Source organism: Archocentrus centrarchus, chromosome 21 (assembly GCF_007364275.1).
Source record: "Archocentrus centrarchus isolate MPI-CPG fArcCen1 chromosome 21, fArcCen1, whole genome shotgun sequence".
In the NCBI taxonomy this organism is placed as follows: domain Eukaryota; kingdom Metazoa; phylum Chordata; class Actinopteri; order Cichliformes; family Cichlidae; genus Archocentrus; species Archocentrus centrarchus.
This window is the reverse complement of record NC_044366.1, coordinates 20,132,785-20,160,216: the sequence shown is the minus strand read 5'-3', so window position 1 is coordinate 20,160,216 and position 27,432 is coordinate 20,132,785. Positions and strand designations below refer to the sequence as shown.

General features: G+C 36.9%; 1 protein-coding gene across 2 annotated transcripts; it reads left to right on the top strand.

The window, feature by feature from the left end:
* Positions 1–266: 266 nt before the first annotated feature.
* On the top strand, positions 267–26,788 carry LOC115800773 (chromogranin-A-like). Of its 2 annotated transcripts, XM_030758280.1 has the most exons (16): positions 267–557; positions 4,347–4,637; positions 6,223–6,495; positions 7,025–7,135; positions 7,493–7,549; positions 7,781–7,840; positions 8,121–8,171; positions 9,507–9,722; positions 10,289–10,459; positions 11,608–11,823; positions 12,393–12,557; positions 14,430–14,627; positions 15,356–15,553; positions 16,913–17,110; positions 17,804–17,983; positions 23,859–26,788. In XM_030758280.1, the coding sequence occupies exons 1-16, from the start codon at positions 509–511 to the stop codon at positions 23,981–23,983; spliced, it is 2,559 nt and encodes an 852-aa protein (XP_030614140.1). In that variant the 5' UTR covers positions 267–508; the 3' UTR covers positions 23,984–26,788. The 2 variants fall into 2 exon arrangements, with proteins under 2 accessions (XP_030614140.1, XP_030614141.1); XM_030758281.1 differs by lacking the exons at positions 15,356–15,553; positions 16,913–17,110; positions 17,804–17,983 and having other exon boundaries at positions 23,859–26,787.
* The last annotated feature ends 644 nt before the right edge of the window (positions 26,789–27,432 follow it).

Here is a 27,432-nt window from a genome sequence, read left to right as displayed (position 1 = left end):
CTGTTGCTTTTAACGAGCCGCTACTGACAAATCAGGAAAATCACCGTCAACTCGGAAGCTTTTTTTTTTTTTTTTTTTTTTTTTTTTTACTCTCAAAAAAGCAACTGTTTGGTTTTGGGGGAAAATATCAAAGAAATATGTTTTTTTTTTAAAGACGAAGTATAGACTGTTTATTTCCTACTTTATCTTTAGCGGGTCCTGAAAATCAAATTTCGCCGCAGTCCGTCAATCTCGCACACCGGAAACACGCAGGTGAGGTGGTGGTGGCTGAGTCACCTGTACCTTATACCTGCTTTTCGTTTGTGGGACTTTGGCAGCCCATCCGCCAGGACAATTCAGGGTCGACGCAGGTGCTGTTAAGGGGCTGATAAACTGTAGGTCAGTCCAGGCTTGTTCATTTAAACGTCAGTTCAGAGAATGAATTTCTTCGAAGCACCTGAATGAAGAAAGTGAAAGTATCCTGAAAGTCACGGCGGGGGCCATTCTGGACTTTTTTTCTCGTTTAGAAATGATTCTTCGCTGTTTCCTTGCGTGGTGGATCCTTACCTTCAATACAGGTGAGTTTGGTTAGTGTGAACTTTTGAACTTTGACGCTTTTCTGTGTACATGTATGCTACTGTGCGGACGGTCAACAGACTTCGTCCCGGGCGTCGCTGGGACAGGGCAGGGATTTACCCAGGTGTGCCAAGGTTACTTCGTATTTTCGCACCAGCTTCTTGTCTTTTCCAGGTAAAAATAGACAGTTTATGTCCCGAAAAAACACGTTACCCCACAATGTAGCTTACAGAAATCTATAGTGTATATAGGTGTATAATATACATGTATATTAATAGATAAAAACAGAGACCAGCTGCTTGCAAGTTGTGAAAGCACCCTGGCACGAAAGCAGATAAGATAAATACGAAAACAACGTTTAATTTGTATGCAATCTGGAGCTTGTGTATTTGCTGATTTGTTTATTTGAATGCTATATGCTATGTTAAGTATTCAGCGGCATTGATACAAACTTAGTCAGACAAGCGAGACTCGGGTATGTTTGGTATTTCCTGATTTGTTGTATGTTTACCTCATGCCCAGGTGAGTTTATCTTTGCTTTGTGCATGCCCAGGTGCTTGTTAAGCTCGACGTTTCTGTGTATATGAAAGTTATTATGACTGGGGTGCAAGACTTACCTACAGGCCTGATGTGGAACGGCAGTGATGGGTGATTTACGCTATATTGCCAAAAGTATTTTATCGTCTGCCTTCACACGCATATGGACTTGAGTGACATCCCATTCTAAATCCATAGGGTTTAATATGATGATGCCCAAGCCTTTGCAGCTATAACAGCTTCAATTCTTCTGGGAAGGCTTTCCACAAGGTTTAGGAGTGTTTATGGGAATTTTTGACCATTCTTCCAGAAGTGCATTTGTGAGGTCAGACACTGATGTTGGGTGAGAAGGCCTGGCTCACAGTCTCTGCTCTAATTCATCCCAAAGGTGTTCTGTTGGGTTGAAATCAGGACTCTCTGCAGGCCAGTCAAGTTCTTCCACACCAAACTCCCTCATCCATGTCTTTATGGACTTTGCTTTGTGCACTGGTGCACAGTTATTTTGTAGGAAGGGGCCATCCCCAAATTGTTCCCACAAAGTTGGGAGCATGAAATTGGCCAAATTGTCTTGGTATGCTGAAACCTTAAGGGTTCCTTTCATCGGAACTAAGGGGCCAAGCCCAACCCCTGAAAATTAACCCCACACCATAATCCCCCCCTCCACCATATTTTACACTTGACACAATGCAGTCAGACAAGTACCGTTCTCCTGGCAACCACCAAACCCAGACTCATCCATCAGTCCAACAGCTGACTGTGGAATATTTAGTAGCATAGGATGGGTGAGTGAATACTTTTGGCAACATAGTGTATGTAGTTGGAAAAAAAATGTGGGTTTTGTTTCTGGTCTTCTTGAGTGAAAATTGTTTATAGCATAATATGGCAATACATTCAGCACTATGGGAATAACAAGGCCTACACCTGAGAGTGTTTATTATGTTTAGTACATTGATTTTACGCCTGTAGTTACACCAGTGCATCTAGCACCTCAGCAGCACTGCAGTTATTCCACTATTTTTGTGCTAAGATGATAAATGCTCACCATGTGTCAGAGGGTTTGTAGGTAGTACTACTGGAGACTGTAGTTTATCCTTCTTTTTTCTTTTTGATCTTTTCTCTTTCTATTTCAACCACATTTAACATTTTTCATGAGTCGGTTTACATGTATGGATATGATATGGATATTTTTTTTTTGCATTTTATTTCATACACAGATTCCTTTTAAATTTAATGACCTTTTAACCCCTTACCAGCCAGGACTGTGGCTGCTGGTTGAGGACAGTTGAATCCATATTTACACATATCCTGAGAATACTCCTTGCTTTCTTTCACAGCTTTACTTAAGCTCAACAACCACAACAGCCTCTCCTCCCCCAGTGAATGCTAAACTGTCATTAATGAAGCTGAGGTTTTTATGTTTAGCCCTGACAGCTTCTCCAAGGAGATCAGTGATTGAGATCGACCTGCTTGACAGCAGTGTTATAGATTTTGCTAAGACCCTCTGTATTATTTTTGATGAGCATTTGAATTATGAATTTCACATCTCAAAGCTCATCCAGTCTTTGTTTCTTTCTCTAAGAACCATTGCAAAAGTGAAACCTTTACAGGCACCCAGTAATTTTAAACTTTTAGCACACACTTTCATTTTCCCCTGTCTTGATTATTGTAATTCACTTTTCACGTGCACCTCTCAGTCCTCCTCAGTCCATCTTCAGCTGGTCCAAGACACTACAGCTAGGCTGCAAACAAGCACAACCCGGCACACACACATCAACCCTATTCTTGCTTCCTTCATTGGCTTCCAGTGAAATTCAGAATTTATTTACAATTGTTAATAACATATAAAGCCCTGCATGACCAGGCTCCTGCTTGTATAGCACAGCCGCTGAGTAGCAGTCGGCCTCTCCGAGCATCTGAACAGGGTCTTTAACCTGCTCCACACTCTCATGTTAAAACCAGAGGCAATCACACTTTTGAGGTTGTAGCTCCTGAACTTTGGCGCAGCCTTCCTCAGCCCATCAGGTCGGCTCAGTCTGTGGTTTATCTTTAATTAAACAGCTGCTAAAAACTCATTTTTATAGTTTAGCTTTTTATTAATCTTTTGCCCATTATTGTTGTCTTTTGTTCACATCCAATGTCAGTATGGAGGTGTGTGTGTGTAGGAATGTTTGTGTGTCTGCATGCTGGGACATGTACATTTATTTTTTAATAATGTGTGGTTTTATATCTGTGTGTTTTAAAAAGTGCAGTTTAGAGCAGTGTTTGGAGGTTTACTTTTGAAGTGTAATAGAGTGCAGATTACTAGTTGCCCTTTTAAAAAATTGAATGTAACTATTTTAATTTCTCCATCAAAATAATCTAACTTATAAAATTTGATTATTTGTTGATTATTTTTCTGACAACATTAACACATGTAGACGTGCCTCAGGTTTAGACATGAAGCATTTCAGTGTTTGCCTTTTTCACATTCCAGAGGGAAAATATTTTTGGTCTTCTTTCACAGAAACCTGTTCTTGTCTGAGGAGTGTGTTTGGTTGTATCTGGGAATTCTTATAGCAGTGCTCATAGCATAAAACACCTCTGTTCTTTAGATGACACCTTTTTTGTTGAGCCTCCTTGAGTCAAGCTTTTTTAGACCGGCTTCTCTTCCTGACTCATATTCAAAAATGCTAGAAATGTACAGAAATTTATCATCTGAACATATGAGTAAACAAGATGACTGATGGTACTGGACTTTATATTTATGCACTGGGTCCTGTTACAGTAGCTTGTTGGTCCTTATGATCCTGTAGTTTCATACATTAGTGTGATTGAACTTGTGCTTATTTAAAGATGGTGTAATAAAGGGCAGGAGTATGTTGAAGTTGTTTTTTTTTTTTTTTTTTACAATGACATTTGTTTTCTCTGGGGGGAAAAAAGGGTAAAAAAGAAAAACAACACACAAAAAGCAAAATGGCTGACAGTCAGTTAGTTACTGTAAAAAAAAAATCAGTCATCTTTAGTACCAATATGATGCTGTCCATCATGGATGTGACAGATATAAAAGATCCGAACCAATAAAATCAGCTTCATTCAAATTTCTTGTGATTTGGTTTGTGCTGGATAAAATGAGTTAAATTGTATTAGACTGTTACTGGGATCTTGGTGTATACCGCTGAACTCTGGACTGTCACCATAGCTGTGGTGTTCATAATATACAAACGATTTAAGACACTATCTTTCATCTTTCTTGACTTTCTCTTTTCTGCGTCTAGTTTCTCTGCAGTCAAAACAATATGCACTCCCAGGTCAGATGGTCACCTTCGAGCCAGTCATCACAACTCCCCCTGATGAAATTCTGTGGAAACATAATGGGAATAAAGTGGTAGAATTTAATGGCAATGAGGAAACTGTGTACCACCCATTTGAAAAGAGGGCCACTCTTGACTGGCACGCCGCAGTCCTCGAAATAAAGCAACTGAGACATGATGACAGTGGAAAATATGAACTGGATGTACTCACAAATAAAGGGCTCAGTCGTTTTCACTTTGAATTGGAGGTCATAGGTAAGTTTTTTTTGTACTGCAGCTTGAACAATTAACACTGACGCCTGTATTCTGTAATGTTTGTGTTGTCATACAATCTTCTGGTTGCTCCCTTGAAATAATGTTTGTATTTACTGAATGAAACACATAAAATGGAGAATTGCATTACAAAGAAATTACATAATATGCAACTGCAATCAAAATATTTTATTTTTATAAAATATTTTGATATATAAGTATTTTTTATTTATTTTTTTGCAACCTTGTATTACAGTTAATATTTCCTGTAGGACAGTCATGTGTTAATCATTGTCCAAGTCCGGTGCCTGCAGTGGGAGACAGTGTGCATGAAAGTGACAAAGTGTTTATTGGTAAATTGCTCACATATCCTGTGGGCTAGTGTTTGTCAAACAGTGGCTACTATGTGAGAAAATCCTGTTGTAGCCAAAGATCATGTCATAAATGAGCCTTCCTGAGTTCTGGTTTAAAAAACAGTAAAAGATTTTCTGAACAACAAATGAAAATCATCAGCCAAACACTGCACAGGAGTGAAAGCATATCATATGAAGTATAATGGCCTTGGAAGGCTTGTAAAGGTGGAGGCATAGGTGAAGGAACTCTTACTGCAAAAACTTGTCAAAAGTTTTTACTTTCCAGGAATCTAGTTTAAAAGCCTCATTGAATCCTGAGTAAAGGCAATATTCAGATTTGAAACCCAGGTGCTAGCCGCCATGCCACCATGCATCCCTACTGTTTAATTATAACAATTTTGATTATTGTTTAATTTTTGAAATTTAAAGGTTTGCTTTTCATAATTAAAAAAAACCCTCCTAAGTCAGTTATACAGAACAAAACAGGGGTGTGGGGTAATCGCTGATTCCAGACTGCTACTTGTACCTCACTCATTTCTAATAAAAATATTTTTGCGTTTTTCTCATTTAATCTGACAACTTAATTGTTGGATTTATATTTACAGTAAATCATAAGCTTTTTTTTTTTTTCTAAATACATTAAGTTGTGTTTGGCCTGAAGTATAAAAGCTCTTGGTATTTCCACCAGCACATTCCACAGCTCATCATGATAACATCAGCTTATCTCTTAGTATGTTTCTTTGGTATCAGAGAGACTTTGCCCTTCAGAAAGCTGTAGTTGTTTGCCCAGCAGCCTAAGACAGTATACACTTACAGCTGGCACTAAATGGGAAATACCGTTGACTTACACTGGATTAGAAGTGAGAGTATTGACATTGATGCGGTGTCATATACAATTTTCAAACCACAGTGGTACTTTTTTTTGTTAGTCCAGCATTAACTACAATGTTAAAAAAAAATTATAATAATAATTCCCATTAAACAAAATAGTGGTAGATGTGCTTATACCTCAAACACAGGGCCAATGCCAAGGAAGCAAACAAACAAACAAACATTACCTTGAAACAATTTAGATTTTTTTCATTCTGGAATAACTGATAATGACAAAGATTATATTGATTTATGAATGCAGTGTTTACTATATAAGTCCATGTAATATATGGGAATATTTAATTTTTTGTATATTTTAATTTCAGGTTTGCTTATTTTGTATTTGTATTTATGTGTTCAAACAGACAGAGTAGCCAAACCCAGCATTTCCTGTAAGATGAATAATGGCAGCAGCGGCTCTGACAAATCTGTAAACGAAGCCACACTGATGTGCTCTGCAGACTCCAGTGAATCTCAGTCCTTGATGTTTGAGTGGAGCCCACGTGGAAAAATTCATCTCGGCCCAATATTAAAAATACTTGTAGGGAAAGAGTATGACGATGAAGTATACAGCTGTACTGTGAGCAACCGTTTGTCCAAAGAAATGGCAACATTCACTGCAAAGGAATGCTACCTTGGTAAGATTTTACTTAGCCATTAGCTTCACTATATGCTTATAATTTATTTGATGGAATTGGACATTTAACCAGAATGCTTGCTGGAACTGTTTTGTACAAACTACTGTTATAAGCGCTTTACCCCACTGAGAAATGATGAAGAAACAGAACTTGTGCTATTGCACTGATAATAACAGTGACTTTAATCTCAAAGAATGGTGGTGTGTATATATATATATATATATATATATATATATATATATTTTAAACTTTCCCTTAATAAAAGTAAAAATAAAACTAATGATTATGTTTAGGGAACACATCTTCACTCTATTATCAGTCATGTTAATGGAAAAATGTAATTAATTGTGTTTTGTTTTTTATTAATTACATATCCATTTAGCCTTTGATTGTATTAACGAGGGAGACTGCAGAGTTCATGTGGTCTAGTTTTATGTAAATGTAACCATATTGCTGATGTGTATGGCTGCTACATTTAGTGTACTTAGATTTTTGTGCTTCTGTTTTTTTTTTGTTTTTTTTTATGCAGTTAACAGGTCAGCTGGACTGAGTGATGGAGTGAGTGCTACTATTGGCCTGATAGTAGTACTCTGTGTTTTGGGTGCTTTGGGCGTAGTATACTGCAAACTAAAGCATAAAGGTATAGTAAAACAACAATTAATAAAAATTACAACTTCTCCAGAGAAAATGAACCCCAAATTATGAATTAATAAATATTTTGTAATGAAATACAGAAAACAATATATTCAGAGATGTTTTTTAAAGCTGTGGTTAACAGCTGACAGCTAGTATAATAAATTCTCCAGGACTCAATGCTTTTTTCGTGTCTTGGAGATCAAAGGTTTAGTCATACCAACAGTATGTTTATACAGTAAATCCATTTACTGTATGTGCAGTATTATTTAAAAGCTACTGGGTTTTAATGACTCTAACCTTCAGTGTTCAGTAAGAGAGAAATTGCTTCTTTGTTATTATTTCACTTCTCTCTTTATTCCAGCGTGCTTTGCAAAAGAGAAAACGAAGGATGTGGAACAACAATCATCTCAAGCAGACGGTATAACATTGTGTTTTACTGAGTGACAATCCTAAGCAATGAATCAATGAAAAAACATTTCTGGAACTAATCGCCTGATTATGTCACTATTGAGACAAAAAACAAGGAAAATAATTTTTTTTTTTTTGTTTTTGTGTTAGTTGTTAATTACCATTACACACCAAAACCTTTATTCAGCAATGATTTCCTTACTTATCAGTAAGTTATATTTTGTATTTCCATCTATTTCAGATTATACATCAGAGCCTCTTCTTAACACATCATCCACAAATCACGTAGGAATGAGGAAAGGTAACTAAAAGGTTCACAAAAGCAATTCACAAAGACTGATCTTGGACTGCAGTTTAGATATATGGCATTATGTAGATTGATATAGTATGTATATGTTGACATTTAATGTGACTTCATGCACTCCTTGTTCTCTGTGTGTGTTCCTATAATAAACAAAGCAGATCAGAATTAGCATGCGTATACACACACACACACACACACAGAAGTTATTTATAATCACTGATCAAGGGTTCAGTGTTGCTACAAATTTATTTTTCTGTTTGGAATTCATTCCTTACAGGGATTGTTAAGAGTTATGCTGGAATGTTTGAGCAAAAACAACAAAAAAAAGGTAATTTTTCTTTTTCTACTTCTGTTAATTGAGCACAACAGTGAAATATGATCCTCAAATAATCCTGAAACACTAACTTTTCAATCTTTTCATTCATTTTTTTGTATTAAATACAGTATTTTATCTTTAACTTCCTGTTTTGCCATTTTTTTCAAAAGTGGCTTTAAATAGTAATCAGTTCATAAAATGAAATGAAGTTTGTTTTTTTTTTTATTGAACAAACAAATTTTTAGTACTAGTTGTAAATCGCGACAATATGTCTGACTTCCAAATACCAAAGTATCTTTTATATCATATAATCTCCTTTAATTTTCTTTTTTCTGTCTCAGGTTTAGAAAACAGCAAAAACAAGCTTAAGAAAATTCAGTTTCCTGTGGCTAAAAAGCCCACATTTAATGGGAATCTTGCTCGAAACGTTAAAGGAGAAACTAATGCATAGAAAATATGTAAATTCTCCCTCTTTGTGTTATTATTATTATTATTATTATTATTATTATTATTATTATGTTATAGTTGATATCTTGTTAAATAGCATTGTATGTTATTTGGATAACACTGGAGAAGCTATTTTTAATGTTCAGACTATTTATCCAAAATGAATGGTTTACCCTGCTTGTGGGTCAGTCGGAGACCAGAGTGCAGTGTCACTTCTTGTAGATTAAAACAAGACACCGCTGAGGGGTGCCAACGCTTGGCTGTTTTGAGTTCGTAGGGGGGGAATGGGGAGTGGTGTGTCAAAGTGGTGTTATAGTAAAGTCAGTGAAGTGTGTGAAGCTTGATGCATCTATTGTGTGAATTGAACATCCTATGTCAGATCGTTCTCCAGTTATGGCCAACGTTAAAGTTTTTGTGGATAAGGAAAACTGTATTTATACAAGCATTTGAATTGTTTATTTTAATGCAGTCCATTGCTTTCTTGAGAAATTGCTTTTTGACTTTCTTGACCTATTTTTAGCTCGTAGCCTTTGGTAAATAGGTTGTTCACCTAATTTATCTTTTTCTTCTTCCAGCTACTCCATGCAGTGTTTGCCACAGTGGCTAATCTGCTAATGCAAAATCTTATTTTCATTAATAACTTTTTTTTAGTTGAATGCCATATTTGCTTTCAATTTGCAGCTTCATAAAATGTTTTTTGCCTCAAAAATTTTTTTTCAATAGGAATAAGTTTATAAAATTAAACATTAAATTATATCATTATTATATTTTATCATATTTTAACACTTTTTAACTGGTTTTTAAGCACTACTTCTAAATAATGCAAATGTTTCTGACTCCCAGATTTCAAGGTAGTTTTTAAATCATTTAATCTCATAAAGTAATGTTTTTCTGTTTCAGAATTAGGAATCAGCAAAGATGTGCATAAGAAACGTGGACCCCCTGTGGCTATAAAGCCACCTTGTCCTGTGAATTTTGCTAGAAACAATAAAGTCACTGAAATAGAACCACGCCAAGAACCTCTGGAGAAAAAAGGCTTGGAGTGTGGTCAACTGGAAGAACGTAGTGGGACCACAAAGCCTGATCTGCAAACATCCACTGGTTCTGAAAAGCCAGGTTTGAAAACTAAACCAGTTAGTTTCAGAATAGCCTCGAAAAAAAGCAGCGAGCAAGACAAAGCTTGACTTCTGAATGATAATAATTAGTCTGTCAAATGTGTGGCTGTTTTTACTACATTAGGTATTTAATGCTTCAGACATTTTTTTTAAGTGTTTTTTGCATTTTGTGTATTTTATTTATTTATTTATTTTATTATGTGATGGTGTGACAGACTGTACAAAAAGTGCAGCAGCAGTTTCATTTAAGAATGAAAAATAACCTGAACCAGTGGTCATACTTTAAGAATTAGAATTGCATTGCTTAGTTTCAACAGGCAAAACTTTATCTATACAAGCACATGTTTGAGATGAAAGAGTGGCTTCATTTAGTTAAATGTATTATTTATTTTAATGCAGTCTGTTGCTTTCTTGGGAAATGTTTTCTTGACTTTCTTGATACATTTTTAAACTTCAGTGGAGTAATATTAGTTTACTTTAAACCAAGACTCTCTCCAAACCATTTAGCTGTTCTGCCATTTTTAGTGCACTTTTTAAACATAATTTTTTTCTTACTCTTTGTTTCAGAGTCAGAGAAAGAGGAAGATGAAGAAGCACCAAACATGACACCTGCTGATAAACACAAGGGAGAAAAACAAGATGTCATCACAGATCAGGTCACCAGAGAAACTAAAGAGGAAAATGAATCAGATATCTTGACAGAGGAGGAAAAGTTGCCTACCACTGATGAACAGACAGGTGCAGAAACAACAGTAATAAACTACATTTTCCCCCTGGTACAGAAAGAATCACACTTTGGAAAAGACACCAGAAAAATAACGAGCATACACATTTCTAAAGGTAACAATGAATCAGTTAGCGTAGGTGTCCAGGAAGAAATAGATAAGTGAAACAGCCTGCCTTTATATGAAGTAGCTCTGTGCAACCTCAGAGCTCCATAGCATCAAAAATAGTGAACACCTGTACCATTCACTGCTCCTCTCACAGTGTACAGGCTGTCCTTGATACAGTAAGGATAGAAGAGACTCCTACCTCCTTGAGTGTGTTCTTGATTTGGTCAGATGTTGTGAGAGTGTGTTTCTTGACCAAGCAAGGAATTTGAAATCATCCACTTCAGTTTTCTTCCATGGTCTTTCAGGCCTTTTGGTGTTGCCAAGCTGGCCAGTGCATTTTTACCTTTCCTGAATATACTAGATTGTTAATTTGAGCACTCCTGAAACTTTTGCTATCTCACTAATAGGTTTACTTCGATATTTCAGCTTAAGTATGGCCTCCATCGCCTGCAGAAATATCTCTTTAAACCAAATACAAGTTCAAGACTTGGAATCAACTCCAGATCTTTTCTTTGCTTAATTTCGCATGAGATAGCAAGGAAACGCCTCACCTGGTCATGAAACTGCTTGTCAATCAATTTTCCAGTTATTTTGAGCCTCTGAAAACGGAAGACTTCTAGACTTTACTGCAAATGATCACACCAGTGAAAGATGATAATCCTTAAATGTTTTAGACAATCAGTTTTGGTAAATAGGTTGTTCACCTAATTTATCTTTTTCTTCTTCCAGCTACTCCATGCAGTGTTTGCCACAGTGGCTAATCTGCTAATGCAAAATCTTATTTTCGTTAATAACTTTTTTTTAGTTAAATGGAATATTTGTTTTCAATTTGCAGCTTCATAAAATGTTTTTTGCCTCAAAAATTTTTTTCAATAGGAATAAGTTTATAAAATTAAACATTAAATTATATCATTATTATATTTTATCATATTTTAACACTTTTTAACTGGTTTTTAAGCACTACTTCTAAATAATGCAAATGTTTCTGACTCCCAGATTTCAAGGTAGTTTTTAAATCATTTAATCTCATAAAGTAATGTTTTTCTGTTTCAGAATTAGGAATCAGCAAAGATGTGCATAAGAAACGTGGACCCCCTGTGGCTATAAAGCCACCTTGTCCTGTGAATTTTGCTAGAAACAATAAAGTCACTGAAATAGAACCACGCCAAGAACCTCTGGAGAAAAAAGGCTTGGAGTGTGGTCAACTGGAAGAACGTAGTGGGACCACAAAGCCTGATCTGCAAACATCCACTGGTTCTGAAAAGCCAGGTTTGAAAACTAAACCAGTTAGTTTCAGAATAGCCTCGAAAAAAAGCAGCGAGCAAGACAAAGCTTGACTTCTGAATGATAATAATTAGTCTGTCAAATGTGTGGCTGTTTTTACTACATTAGGTATTTAATGCTTCAGACATTTTTTTTAAGTGTTTTTTGCATTTTGTGTATTTTATTTATTTATTTATTTTATTGTTATGTGATTTTGTGACAGACTGTACAAAAAGTGCAGCAGCAGTTTCATTTAAGAATGAAAAATAACCTGAACCAGTGGTCATACTTTAAGAATTAGAATTGCATTGCTTAGTTTCAACAGGCAAAACTTTATCTATACAAGCACATGTTTGAGATGAAAGAGTGGCTTCATTTAGTTAAACGTATTGTTTATTTTAATGCAGTCTGTTGCTTTCTTGGGAAATGTTTTCTTGACTTTCTTGATACATTTTTAAACTTCAGTGGAGTAATATTAGTTTACTTTAAAGCAAGACTCTCTCCAAACCATTTAGCTGTTCTGCCATTTTTAGTGCACTTTTTAAACATAATTTTTTTCTTACTCTTTGTTTCAGAGTCAGAGAAAGAGGAAGATGAAGAAGCACCAAACATGACACCTGCTGATAAACACAAGGGAGAAGATGTCATCACAGATCAGGTCACCAGAGAAACTAAAGAGGAAAATGAATCAGATATCTTGACAGAGGAGGAAAAGTTGCCTACCACTGATGAACAGACAGGTGCAGAAACAACAGTAATAAACTACATTTTTCCCCTGGTACAGAAAGAATCACACTTTGGAAAAAACACTAGAAGAATAACGAGCAAAGAATAGTTTCAGAATAGTCTCGGAAAGACAAAGCCAGACTAGTTTTTCTGAATAATATAATTAATTGTTTAGGGTTAGTTTTTCAAATGTGTGGCTGTTTTTACTACATTAAGTATTGAATCCATCCATTTCCTTCTGCTTATCTGGGGCCGTGTTGGGGGCGGGGGGGCTAGCAGCCCAAGCAGAGAAGCCCAGACCTCCCTCCTTCAGTTCATCCAGGGGGACCTGAAGGCATCCCCAGGCAGGCCTAAAGATATAATCTTTACCACCATCTAACACCTCACCCAAGAGGCACCCAGGAGGCATCCTAGTCAGATGCCCAAACCAACTCAACTGGGCTCCTTTCAATGTGGAGGAGCAGCGGCTTTAAGTCCTTCCCAAATGGCTACACTCTTCACCCTATCTCTAAGGGAGAGGTCAGCCACCTTTCTGAGGAAGCTCTTTTCTGCTGCTTGTATTCGTGATCTCATTCTTTCGGTCACTACCCAAAGCTCATGACCACAGGTGAGATTAGGGACATAGATCGACAGTTTTGCTTTCATGCTCAGCTCCCTCTTTACAATTCAATTCAATTCAATTCAGAGATCTTTATTGTCCCCTAAAGGCATTTTCCCCATAGCCAGTAGTAAAGAAAGAAACATAAAAACAGGTATACCATGACAAAAAATCACGACAAATCATTTAAAAACGTAATCGCTGCCGGGACAAAAAAGTCCCTCGATCTACTCATCCTACATCTTGGTAGTTGAGATCTGTGTCCACAAGGAAGCAACCTAAACTCCTGGTACAATGGGTGGTCTGAATCTGACAGGATCAGTCTGGCCTTTTTCACTGACCTCACCTTATGCAAGTCAGTGCAGTTGCTCAGGGCAATGCCAGCAATTTTTCTGCACACCTTTATTATTTCCAGATGTTTGTTCCTGTTCTTAACATTTAAAAGTCTGAACCAGCAGATGAAATTAAAAGTAAGAACAGACTCAGTAAAAGATTCTCATAAAAGTAGAGTCCACACTGATAAAAATACATCCTCTGATGAGCCATTTTACAAATTGAGTGTCCGTGGGCTTAAAAAGTCAGCCTGCTGTCCAGGAGCGTTCCCAGGTGTTTATAATGGTTAATGACCTCAACAATTTCCCCAGAAATAACCACAGGCACAGTGGCTGCACTGTCTTTTCTAAAATCAATAACCAGCTCCTTTGTTTTAGAATCTCTTTAAAAAAGAGGACTCACACCAGTCAGTGACAGGAACCAACCACCTTGTGGAACATAGTCCATTTGGACTCAATGTCCTCAGACTCCCTCGGAATGCTGTCGAAGATCTGCCGGAGGTGGAAGTTCAAGATCTTGTGGACTGGGGCCTCTGCCAGGCATTCCCAGCGGACCTTCATTATATGTTTAGGTGCACCTGGTCTGTCCAGCATTCTTCCTCGCCACCCAATCCAACTCACCATCAGGTGTGATCAGTAGACAGCTCAACTCCGCTCTTCACCGAGTGTCCAGAGCAGACGGCCACAGATCTGATGCGATTACAAAATTGATCATCGACCTGTGACCTAGGGTGTCCTGGTGCCACGTGCACTTATGGACATCCTTATGTTCAAAAATGGTGTTCCTTATGGACAGACTGTGGTTTGCACAGTAGTTCAATAACTTCTTGATGCATTTTTAAACTTTAGTGGATTGGTTTAGTTTAAACCAACACTCTCTGGTTTTGCCATTTTTTAAACAGACTAATGCACTTTTTAAACATAATTTTTTTCTTACTCTTTAATGCTTGTTTCAGAGTCAGAGAAAGATGAAGAGGAAAATAAAGAAGCACCAAACATGGCAACTTCTGATGAACACAAGGAAAAAAAACAAGATGCCATCACAGATCAGGTCACCGGAGAAACTAAAGAGGAAAATGCAAAGAAAAAAGAAGAAAATGATTCAGATGACTTGAAAGAGGAGGAAAAGTCACCTACCACTGATGAACAGACAGGTGCAGACACATCAGTAATAGGCTACATTTTTCCCCCTGGTACAGAAAGAATCACACTTTAGAAAAAAACACTAGAAAAATATTCACTTCAATTTTATTTATATAATGCCAACTCGCAACAAACAGTCGCCTCAAGGCGCTTTATATGCTAAAGACCCTACAATAATTACAGAAATATTACAAAAATAAGGAGCAAACATGTTTATAAAGGTAACAATAAATTAAAGAGCCTTAACATCAAAACTAATCAACCCTTGTGCCGTTCAATGCTCCTCTCACAGTGTACATGCTGTCCTTGATATGAAAGATACAGACAGAAGGGACTCCTACCTCCTCGAGAGTGTTCTTGGCTTGGTCAGATGTTGTGAGAGTGTGTTTCTTAACCAAGCAAAGAATTTTCAATCTTGTCTTGTGTGGTCTTTCAGGTCTTCTCAACATAGATGCATACTGTTCAGACTAGACCCATCAAATTTCACAGTTGTTCGCTGACTTTTCTATAACAGTACATTTAAATACAATATTTTATCTACATATTGCCACTTAGCTATTATTTTTTTCAAAAGTGGCTTTAAACAGTTTATAATACGAAATGAAGTATTACTATTGATAAAATAAATCATTAACCAAACTCACTTATCAACACTACTAACTACTAACCCCCAACTTATAAGGCAACTTCTATATGTTTTAATGTCTTAAAGCAATATTTTTTCTGTTTTGTGTGTCAGGTTTGGAAAACAACGAACACAAGTCTAAGAACACTAAGCCCCCTGTGCCTAAAAAGTCACATTTTTTAAAAATAATTCAAGATAAAGCTGATGTAAATGCACTCAGAGAAAATAAAGTCTCTGAACGTGATGGTTTGAAAGAGCACAGTGGGGCCACAGAGTCTGATCTGCAATCATCCACTGCTTCTGAAACACCAGGTTTGAAATACCATGTCAGCTAGAGTCAGAATAATTATAGTATAAAGTATTAAGCAAGACAGTTTCTGAACATCAAATTATATAATTGTGATTTTTTTATTAGTTTTGAAGCATGGACCTAAGCATTTCACACTTTCACTGTCATACGTCTGAAATGGGGAGTAAAATATTAGTAGACACACAAACCACCACCAAAAAATAAATAAATAAAAACTAAAGCACAAGCTTTTTGTATAGTCTGTTTGTGCAGTTACACGTAGTGACCTATATTATTTGTCAGAAAGTTGCGTTACAGTGCTCTAAAAAGCACAAATGCCACAAACCGGGTCAAGACGTGAGGTGTGGCAGACAGCAGGTAGCCCATTTAGCACTTACCTGTTACTTAGAGCAGCCCATTGAATAGTGCACAACTTTAAGCTTTCTAAAACTTTCAACCAATACCTACAAAGACAATCCATCCATTCACTTCCACTTATCCTGTTCAGGGCCTATCCCAGCTGACATAGGGTGAGAGGCAGGGTACACCCTGTACAGGTCGCCAGCCTGTCGCAGGGCCAGCACAGAAGGACAGACAACCATCCACACTCACATTCATACCTATGGGCAATCTAGAGTGGCCAATTAACCTAACCCCAGTAAGTGCATGTCTTTGGACTGCGAGAGAAAACCGGAGTACCCAGAGAAAACCCATGCAGACACGGGGAGAACATGCAAACTACACATATAGACAGAGGCCCGGGCTAAGGTGGAATCCAGCCCAGGCCTTCCAGATGGTATTCTCACTGTGAGGCAGCAGTGCTAACCGCTGCACCACTGCCCACAAAGACCCAAATCAAACTGTCTATTGCACCGTCTTGTAAACATGTTTATTTCTACTGTAAAGGTCTACATTTTAATATCAGCGTCTGTGAGGACTGACTTGTTTTTAGAGTCACCCTCAAGTGTCAGTTTGAGGAACTGCAGTTTTTTGCACTTCATGAGTGTTGGTAGTTTCCTCCAGCATTTGGTGACTGTTGGATGAAATTTATTATAAACTTTCAGCTGTACTTCCATAAACGAGTTTAAACTTATTTTAAAAAAACCAAAAAAAAACATTACTGCGATCTAAGCTTTGTGTTTGGTGCTGATTAGCAGATGAAAAGTTCTAATAGAGAAGATGGAAAAGATTTAACATTCAAAACAAAGACATATTAACAGTGCTATTATGATCATCTAAGCCTTTCAGATTGATAAATAAAGCATTCTGTTGATGAAATAAGTCAGTAACTAACTTCTCAGCACTATTGACCCCAAACTTCCAAGGCAGCTTCTATATGATTTAATGTCTTTAAACAATATTTTTTCTGTTTTGTGTGTCAGGTTTGGAAAGCAACAAAGACAAGTCTAAGAAAACTAAGCCCCCTGTGCTTAAAAGGTCACCTGCTTTTAGAATAATTAAAGATAAAGCTGATGTAAATGCACTCAGAGAAAATAAAGTCTCTGAACGTGATGGTTTGAAAGAGCACAGTGGGGCCACAGAGTCTGATCTGCAATCATCCACTGCTTCTGAAACACCAGGTTTGATATGATACCATGTCAGCTAGAGTCAGAATAGTTATAGTATAAAGTATTAAGCAAGACAGTTTCTGAACATCAAATTATATAATTGTGATTTCTATTAGTTTTGAAGCATGGACCTAAGCATTTCACATTTGCACTGTCATACGTCTGTTATTAGTCCTAAACAAGGAGTACAATATTAACACACACACATCCCCACCCCCAAAAAATAAATAAATAAAAACTAAAGCATAAACTTTCTGAATGGTGTGTTTGTGTCATTACCACATAGTGACCTATATTATGTGTCAGAAAGTTGCATTAAAATACTCCAAAAGGCAGAAATGCCACAAACAGGGTCAAGAGGTGAGGTGTGGCAGACGGCAGGTAGCCCATTTAGCATTTCACTGGTACTTAAAGCAGCCCATTGAATAATGCACAACTTTAAGCTTTCTAAAACTTTCAACTAACAGCTACAAAGACTCAAATCAATTTTTTTATTGCACCATCTTGTAAACATGTTTAGTTCTACTGTAAAGGTTCACATTTTAATATCAGCATCTGTGAGGACTGACTTGACACCCTCAAGTGTCAGTTTAAGGAACTGCAGTTTTTGGTTGGTAGTTTCTTCCAGCATTTGGTGACTATTTTTAAAGGTGTTTGCACTTTTTAAATATAATTTTTTCATACATCTCATATTGTTTGTTTCAGAGTCAGTGAAAAAGGAAGATGAGGAAGCACCAATCACAGCACCTGCTGATAAACACAAGGAAGAAAAACAAGATGCCATCACAGATCAGGTTGGCGGAGAAACTAAAGAGGAAAATGAAAAAGAAGAAAATGACTCGGATGACTTGAGAGAGAAGAAAAAGGCCACTGATGAACAGACAGGTGCAGAAACAACAGTAATAAATTACATTTTTTCCCCTGGTACAGAAAGAATCACACTTCAGAAAAGACACTAGAAAAATATTAAATTCAATTCAATTTTATTTATACAGCGCCAAATCACAACAGTCACCTCAAGGCGCTTTATATTATATGCTAAAGACCCTACAATAATTACAGAAATATTACAAAAATAATGAGCACACATGTTTTTAAAGGTAACAATGAATTAAATAGCCATAACATCAAAACTAGTCAACACCTGTACTGTTCAGTGCTCCTCTCACAGTGTACATGCTGTCCTTGATATGAAAGATACAGACAGAAGGGACTCCTACCTCCTCGAGAGTGTTCTTGGCTTGGTCAGATGTTGTGAGAGTGTGTTTCTTAACCAAGCAAAGAATTTTCAATCTTCTCTTGTGTGGTCTTTCAGGTCTTTGGTGTTGCCAAGCTGGCCAGTGCATTTTTACCTTTCAAGAATATACTAGATTGTTAATTTGAGCACTCCTTGCTATCTCTGATAGGTGTTCTTTGGTATTTTAGCTTAATTGTGGCCCCCATCCCTTGCTTAAATGCATCTATTTGGACCTCATTGAGAGTTCCAGTGAAAAGAAACCAAATAAAAATTTTCTTCAGTGGTCTTTCAGGTCTTATGGTGTTGCTGAGTTGGCCAGTGCATTTTTATTTTTATTGTCATAGCCTTGGCATCAGCAGCATCGGCGGCATCTGTTCCACAGAAACTTTAACGCTGGCCATAACTCAAACGGTGTGACCTAGGCTGTTCAAATTCTCACCATAGATGCATACTGTTCAGACTAGACCCATCAAACTTCACAGTTGTTCACTGACTTTTCTATAACAGTACATTTAAATACAATATTTTATCTACATATTGCCACTTGGCTATTATTTTTTCAAAAGTGGCTTTAAACAGTTTATAACACAAAATGAAGTATTACTATTGATAAAATAAATCATTAACCAAACTCACTTATCAGCACTACTACCTACTAACCCCCAACTTATAAGGCAACTTCTATATGATTTAATGTCTTAAAGCAATATATTGTTGTTTTCTGTTTTGTGTGTCAGGTTTGGAAAACAAAGACAAGTCTAAGAAACCTCCCCCCACTGTGCCTAAAAAGTCATTATCTTTTAAAAAAGATAAAGCTGATGTAAATGCACTCAGAGAAATAAAGTCTCTGAACGTGATGGTTTGAAAGAGCACAGTGGGGCCACAGAGTCTGATCTGCAATCATCCACTGCTTCTGAAACACCAGGTTTGAAATGATACCATGTCAGCTAGAGTCAGAATAATTATAGTATAAAGTATTAAGCAAGACAGTTTCTGAACATCAGATTATATAATTGTGATTTTTTTATTAGTTTTGAAGCATGGACCTAAGCATTTCACACTTTCACTGTCATACGTCTGCTATTAGTCCTAAATAAGGAGTAAAATATTAACACAAACACACCCCACCACCAAAAAAAATAAATAAATGAAAACTAAAGCACAAACTTTCTGAATGGTGTGTTTGTGTCATTACCACATAGTGACCTATATTATTTGTCAGAAAGTTGCATTAAAATACTCCAAAAGGCAGAAATGCCACAAACAGGGTCAAGAGGTGAGGTGTGGCAGACGGCAGGTAGCCCATTTAGCATTTCACTGGTACTTAAAGCAGCCCATTGAATAATGCACAACTTTAAGCTTTCTAAAACTTTCAACTAACAGCTACAAAGACCCAAATCAAGTTTTTTATTGCACCATCTCGTAAACATGTTTAGTTCTACTGTAAAGGTTCACATTTTAATATCAGCATCTGTGAGGACTGACTTGACACCCTCAAGTGTCAGTTTAAGGAACTGCAGTTTTTGGTTGGTAGTTTCCTCCAGCATTTGGTGACTATTTTTAAAGGTGTTTGCACTTTTTAAACATAATTTTTTTCATACATCTCATATTGTTTGTTTCAGAGTCAGTGAAAAAGGAAGATGAGGAAACACCAAACACGGCACCTGCTGATAAACACAAGGAAGAACAACAAGATGCCATCACAGATCAGGTTGGCGGAGAAACTAAAGAGGAAAATGAAAAAGAAGAAAATGACTCGGATGACTTGAGAGAGAAGAAAAAGGCCACTGATGAACAGACAGGTGCAGAAACAACAGTAATAAATTACATTTTTTCCCCTGGTACAGAAAGAATCACACTTCAGAAAAGACACTAGAAAAATATTCAATTCACTTCAATTTTATTTATACAGCGCCAAATCACAACAGTCACCTCAAGGCGCTTTATATTATATGCTAAAGACCCTACAATAATTACAGAAATATTACAAAAATAATGAGCACACATGTTTTTAAAGGTAACAATGAATTAAATAGCCATAACATCAAAACTAGTCAACACCTGTACTGTTCAGTGCTCCTCTCACAGTGTACATGCTGTCCTTGATATGAAAGATACAGACAGAAGGGACTCCTACCTCCTCGAGAGTGTTCTTGGCTTGGTCAGATGTTGTGAGAGAGTGTTTCTTAACCAAGCAAAGAATTTTCAATCTTGTCTTGTGTGGTCTTTCAGGTCTTTGGTGTTGCTGAGCTGGCCAGTGCATTTTTACCTTTCAAGAATATACTAGATTGTTAATTTGAGCACTCCTTGCTATCTCTGATAGGTGTTCTTTGGTATTTTAGCTTAATTGTGGCCCCCATCCCTTGCTTAAATGCATCTCTTTGGACCTCATTGAGAGTTCCAGTGAAAAGAAACCAAATAAAAATTTTCTTCAGTGGTCTTTCAGGTCTTATGGTGTTGCTGAGTTGGCCAGTGCATTTTTATTTTTATTGTCATAGCCTTGGCATCAGCAGCATCGGCGGCATCTGTTCCACAGAAACTTTAACGCTGGCCATAACTCAAACAGTGTGACCTAGGCTGTTCAAATTCTCACCATAGATGCGTACTGTTCAGACTAGACCCATCAAACTTCACAGTTGTTCACTGACTTTTCTATAACAGTACATTTAAATACAATATTTTATCTACATATTGCCACTTGGCTATTATTTTTTCAAAAGTGGCTTTAAACAGTTTATAACACAAAATGAAGTATTACTATTGATAAAATAAATCATTAACCAAACTCATTTATCAGCACTACTACCTACTAACCCCCAACTTATAAGGCAACTTCTATATGATTTAATGTCTTAAAGCAATATATCGTTGTTTTCTGTTTTGTGTGTCAGGTTTGGAAAGCAACAAAGACAAGTCTAAGAAACCTCCCCCCACTGTGCCTAAAAAGTCATTATCTTTTAAAAAAGATAAAGCTGATGTAAATGCACTCAGAGAAAATAAAGTCTCTGAACGTGATGGTTTGAAAGAGCACAGTGGGGCCACAGAGTCTGATCTGCAATCATCCACTGCTTCTGAAACACCAGGTTTGAAATGATACCATGTCAGCTAGAGTCAGAATAGTTATAGTATAAAGTATTAAGCAAGACAGTTTCTGAACATCAAATTATATAATTGTGATTTCTATTAGTTGATGTTTTGAAGCGTGGTCCTAAGCATTTCACACTCACTGTCATACGTATGAAATAAGGAGTGAAATATTAGTAGACACACAAAAACTGGAGCACAGACTTCTTGGATGGTCTGTTTATGTAGTTACCATATAGTGAATTATATTGTTTATCAAAACATTGCATTAAAATACTCCAAAAGGCACTAATGCCATAAACAAGGTTAAGACGTGAGGTGTGGCAGACAGCAGGTAGCCCATTTAGCATTTTCCTGTTGCTTAAAGCAGTCCATCGAATAATGCACAACTTTAAGCCTTATAAAACTTTCAACCAATAGCTACAAAGACCCAAATCAAACTGTCTATTGCACCGTCTTGTAAACATGTTTATTTCTACTGTAAAGGTCTACATTTTAATATCAGCATCTGTGAGGACTGACTTGTTTTTAGAGTCACCCTCAAGTGTCAGTTTGAGGAACTGCAGTTTTTTGCACTTCATGAGTGTTGGTAGTTTCCTCCAGCATTTGGTGACTGTTGGATGAAATTTATTATAAACTTTCAGCTGTACTTCCATAAAAGTGTTTAAAACTTACTTTTTAAAAAAAAATAACTATATTACCGCGATCTAAGCTTTGTGTTTCATGCTGATTAGCAGATGAAAAGTTCTAATAGAGAAGATGGAAAAGATTAAACATTCAAAACAAAGACATATTAACAGTGCTATTATGATCATCTAAGCCTTTCAGATTGATAAATAAAGCATTCTGTTGATGAAATAAGTCAGTAACTAACTTCTCAGCACTATTGACCCCAAACTTCCAAGGCAGCTTCTATATGATTTAATGTCTTAAAACAGTATTTTTGTTTCTGTTTTGTGTGTCAGGTTTGGAAAGCAACAAAGACAAGTCTAAGAAACCTCCCCCCACTGTGCCTAAAAAGTCATTATCTTTTAAAAAAGATAAAGCTGATGTAAATGCACTCAGAGAAAATAAAGTCTCTGAACGTGATGGTTTGAAAGAGCACAGTGGGGCCACAGAGTCTGATCTGCAATCATCCACTGCTTCTGAAACACCAGGTTTGATATGATACCATGTCAGCTAGAGTCAGAATAGTTATAGTATAAAGTATTAAGCAAGACAGTTTCTGAACATCAAATTCTATACGTTGGTATTTAGGGTTATTGTACCAGATGTGTGACTGTTTCTCTAACAGTAAGTATTTGTTGCAGTCATTCTCCTGTGCTTTTCGTATTTTGTATATTTTTGGATTTTTAACTGTTTTATAGAAAATGTTAGGCAAATAGTTTCTATTGTCCCTGTGGCACATTTTTGTCAGTTTACATTTTTACCTTTTAAAATAATTATATTTCTTTGGAATACACCAGAGAAGGTTTTATTGTCAACAAAGGACTGGATGGTTACTCTTCATTTTACTGAAGAGCATGCTTTTACACTTTAAATGAGGACTCCTTTGTTTATTGTTGTTTACAAAACAGAAACTAAGCTTATTATTATTTTGTCCTTCCCTAATGTTACTTTATGTTCTTCTTAGCATAGCTAACAAAGTCAAACACAAAAAAAAAAAGAAAAAAAACTAAACTAAACAGGGCTCAGCTATTAAATTTAGAGTTTGTCCTTTGTCTCTGTGTATTCTTGCACTATTAAGCATTTATTTTAAACACCGTCATTGTATTAGATCGACACCATACAAGTAACAAATGGGAGAAGCATTTATTTTTAACCTGTCAGTTATATCCTGAACTAAAGTGTTATGGTTTAGTGTGGGGAGAGCACATCATCACTGAATGAAACACTCACATTGTAATCTTTGTCCTTAGTGTCATGATGCAAAGTACAAAGGGTATGGCATTTATGGTATATATTTAACAGTTCAGTATTTCCTCATAAGCCGTAGAAAAATTAACATAGATCCAAACCAGTGAACATACTTTAAGCATACAAGTTGGAAGAGGGGCTAAATTCAGTTAGCTTTTATTTTGATTATCCACTTTAATGCAGTGCATGTCTTTGAAACTTGTTTCTTGGCTATGACCTTTTTGTTTAAATCTCCATCGAATCAGAGTCGTTTATTTTATCAGGTTGGTTTTGTTTGGGGGTTTTTTTTGAAGATTTATTTTTGGCTTTTATTGTTTTTATGACAGGACAGCAGAGCAAAGGGTAAAGGAGGGATAGAGGGCAGGGAGAATGACACACAGAAACGACCTGGGTCACAATCAAACCCAGGCCCCTGCAGTAACCTTTTGGCACATGGGTCACCACCTCAACCTACTGAGCTACACTGGTGCCTTTGACATTCATTACTAAATATGTTTTTACTCTTTCTACTGTTTATTTCAGAGTTGGAGAAAGAAGCAGACGACAAAGCAAAGTCTGATCCTAAGAATGATGCTGGTGAACTCGTGGACAGCTCCAACTCAGAACAGGTTCCTGGAGAAACTAATGAGGAAAATGTTGGAAAATGAGCACATGAGCAAACTTCAAACCTGTAGACACTTGGGAGAGGACAACCAGCAAGAGAAGGACAAACAGATTTCTGAAGATATCAGTAAATCAGGTGATCTAGGAGATGAAAAAATAACAAGGAAAATGATTGCCTCGTAAAGGCCCTGTAGCCAGCAGAGCCTCAGAATATCAAAAAACAGGTAACAGTTGCAGCAAAACCTTTCTGGTGTTTCTGACAGAGCACATGCTGTCTAGTGTTCCTGTGTCATTTACATTCAATTCTCTCAGAAGAATTATCTTTTTATTTATGAATGCACTCAACTGAAGCACAAAAAAAAAGTATTTTACTCACATTCAAGTGAGTACATCTATTTGCGTGTATGTGATTTCTTCACAGTGAGTGAGTGCGTCCGCACTAAATGTTATTAGATCATTTAGTGGGGTTTGTGATTTAAATCCTTCACTCAAAGGGTACATTCACACGCAGGCCAGACATAACAGACAAGCATGCAGGTGAGGCAGACAAAAGTGAAACCACTAAGGATAATAATGAAGTCCAGTGTGTGGCCTAGAAGAAGAAAAGGAAGATAATCAAAGTCTTAGTGGAGATAAAGGGTGCCCAAAGAAAACTGAAGCTTTTGATTGAAAATGAAGAAGGAAGCATCTCAAAACAGAGGTTGTAATATCATTATAAAGATCCAAAGCACAGCTGAAAAGAGTATAGAGGTCCTTCTGTCTAAGTCAGTGCAAAGACAACCAGATATTTGCTCAGAGAAAGGCCAAAAACAGATTGACTGTAAGAAACACTGAGAACAAAAGCAGACAGTTCTATCACAGACAGGAGGTCCATCTGTCTCGTTTCATTTTTTCAAAGTAACATCATATGAAAGGCCTCCTATAAATCAGTATGCAAGCAAAACAACTACTGAAGATACAACAGAGTGATTGAACTTACAGACCATCAGGGTTGTGCTCAAGGGGGGGGGCACTATTCAGTATGTGCAAGGCTTTATGATAAAGGCTATTCTTCAAAACCCTGTAGTGCCTTCCTGAGAGCAGCAAGTCAAAAAAGATGGCAAAATGGGTGAATCATTGTCCCCAATGATTCTATGGGTTCTGCTCAATCCAGGGAAGGTGGGGGGGCACCTATGATTGTTTGTGCCATGTTGACAAGCCTCTGAAGAGCAGCCTTGTCTGCTGCTGAGCAGTTCCCATACCAGGCTCCAATGCAGTATGTTAAAACACTCTCTATAGTGCAATGATAAAATGACTAATACATTTTTAGAGAGGTTGACCTTCCTCAATGTCTGGAGGAAATACAGTCTCTGGTGGGCCTTTTTCACCACACAGTGGAGTGCGTTGTCCATTCAAATCCCCACTGATGTTAGTGCCTAAAAATTTAAAATGAAGGACCCTCTTGACCTCTTATCCAATTAAAAGTGATCCCTCTGCTTCTGTCTAAAGTTTATTCATTTTTTTTATAATATTCAGCGACAGGTTGTTGACTGCACACCTCTCCCTTAGCTTCCACATCTCTTCTCTATGCAGACTCATCATTGAGGCAACTATTTGTTGTGATTTGGCGCTATATAAATAAAATTGAATTGAATTGAATCATTGTCAGTCATGAGTCCCACAGCAGTTGTATCATCCACAAATGTTATGATGGTGTTTGTGGAGTGGATGAGTGTGCAGTCGTGAGTGTAGAGGGAGTAGAAGATGGGGCTAAGCAGGCAGCCCTGTGGTGCTCCTGTGCTCAAAGTCAAGCTTGAGGAAGTGTAAGAACAAAGTCTCAGTTTGTGTCCTACAGCTTAGAAAGTCCTTAACCCATTCACAGAGTCTGCTGTAACTTCATGACCAGCCTGCTTGGGACAGTAGTGTTAAAGGTGGAGCTGTCCATAAACAGCATCAGTATATACATGTGCCCCTCTGCTCCAGATGAGTCATAGCAGTATGTTGGTCTAAAGTGGTAGGGAGAATAGATTTAATGTGGCCGAGGGCTAGTCTTTCAAAACATTTTGAAATAATACATTTCAAAGTGACTGATCTGTAATCGTTCAAAGAGCTGATGTTAGTCTGCTTGGGCACAGAAATAATGGCTGCAGTTTTCAGGCAAAAATATTTTTACATCATATATTTCTTTGTTCTTAGCACTGCTAGTTAATTAAATGAGTTTGTTCGACAGCTACATGTAAATATATTATTTTTGCAGTGTCATTATATTTGAGTGTAAGATGATGATGATGATGATGATGATGGTGATGATAGAAAAGTATGTATTAGATTTTTCAAAATCTCCAGTTTTATAAATCTTGTAAATTAAGAATAGAAAAAAATGATATTTTAAGATGAAGTAATATAAAATGGCAATTTATGTACATAATATCTGGGATCAAAAGGTTCTTTTGAGTATTACTTGCAATTTTTTTGAGCACTGTCTTGTTGCAGTAACAATTTAAATTTTCAGGATTTATTTGTTGTTTTTCATTAATTACTTGCGATTTCCAGGTAGACTTGTGCTTCAGCATTGAGGGTTTCTTTTGTTACCTTTGTTGTACATTTAGATATTCTTCTGTTTTTGTATTGCATTGTTCCATTTCTTTCAGTTGTTTAAAAGAAGCTGTAACATGGCAGTGTTTGGCTATGTTGCACTTCCAAATGCTGCCTGTGTCTGCTGCCATAACACGAGTAAAATAAACTTTAAAGAATGCTTTTGTCTTTTTCAGCTGCAAATATACACTATATTGCCAAACGTATTCAGTCACTCATCCAGATCACTGAATTCAGGTGTTCCAATCACTTCCACGGCCACAGGTGTGTAAAAGCAAGCACCTAAGCATGCAGACGCTTCCACAAACTTGTGCAAGAAGGGTGCCACTCTCAGGAGTGTGGCGAATTGTAAAACTATTGCTGTACCAGTAGGTGGCAATGTTCATCAGCGATTGCATCAAGTCAGATTTTCTGAGAAATTATTCTTTTTAAGACCTCAGTATTGAGAAGGTTGAAGGACATTTTCTCTGTAAAGACAGGCCTAACAAATAAAGTAAAAAACATACAACAATGAAATACTGATTTGCAGAAATCTTTTTTTTTTTTTTTTTTTTAAAGTTGGAAACATTCAGACGTGTGATAGAGTTCAGGGCAGGGTGCTTATGAAAGTGTTGCATAAATGCATCGTGAAGATGTGCATGGATCCAGGCTGATGTTGAAAGATTATCTTTCAGTGAGACGAACAGTTTTATCACTTTTTTGCAAATGAATGACTGCACCCCTGAAGCTGAATTCAGTGAGGAGCAGGTCGGTGCCACGAGGGTGGAAAAAAAAAAGCTGCCAGGCCATCTAAACTGTTCAGTGATGCAAATACATGAAAGGCAGGTTCAACCCACTGCTTGGTGAGAAGCTGGTGTAGATTTCTAAGGGCATTGGTTGGGCCATGTGAGAAAGTCATTCATGATTAGTTTAACCTCTA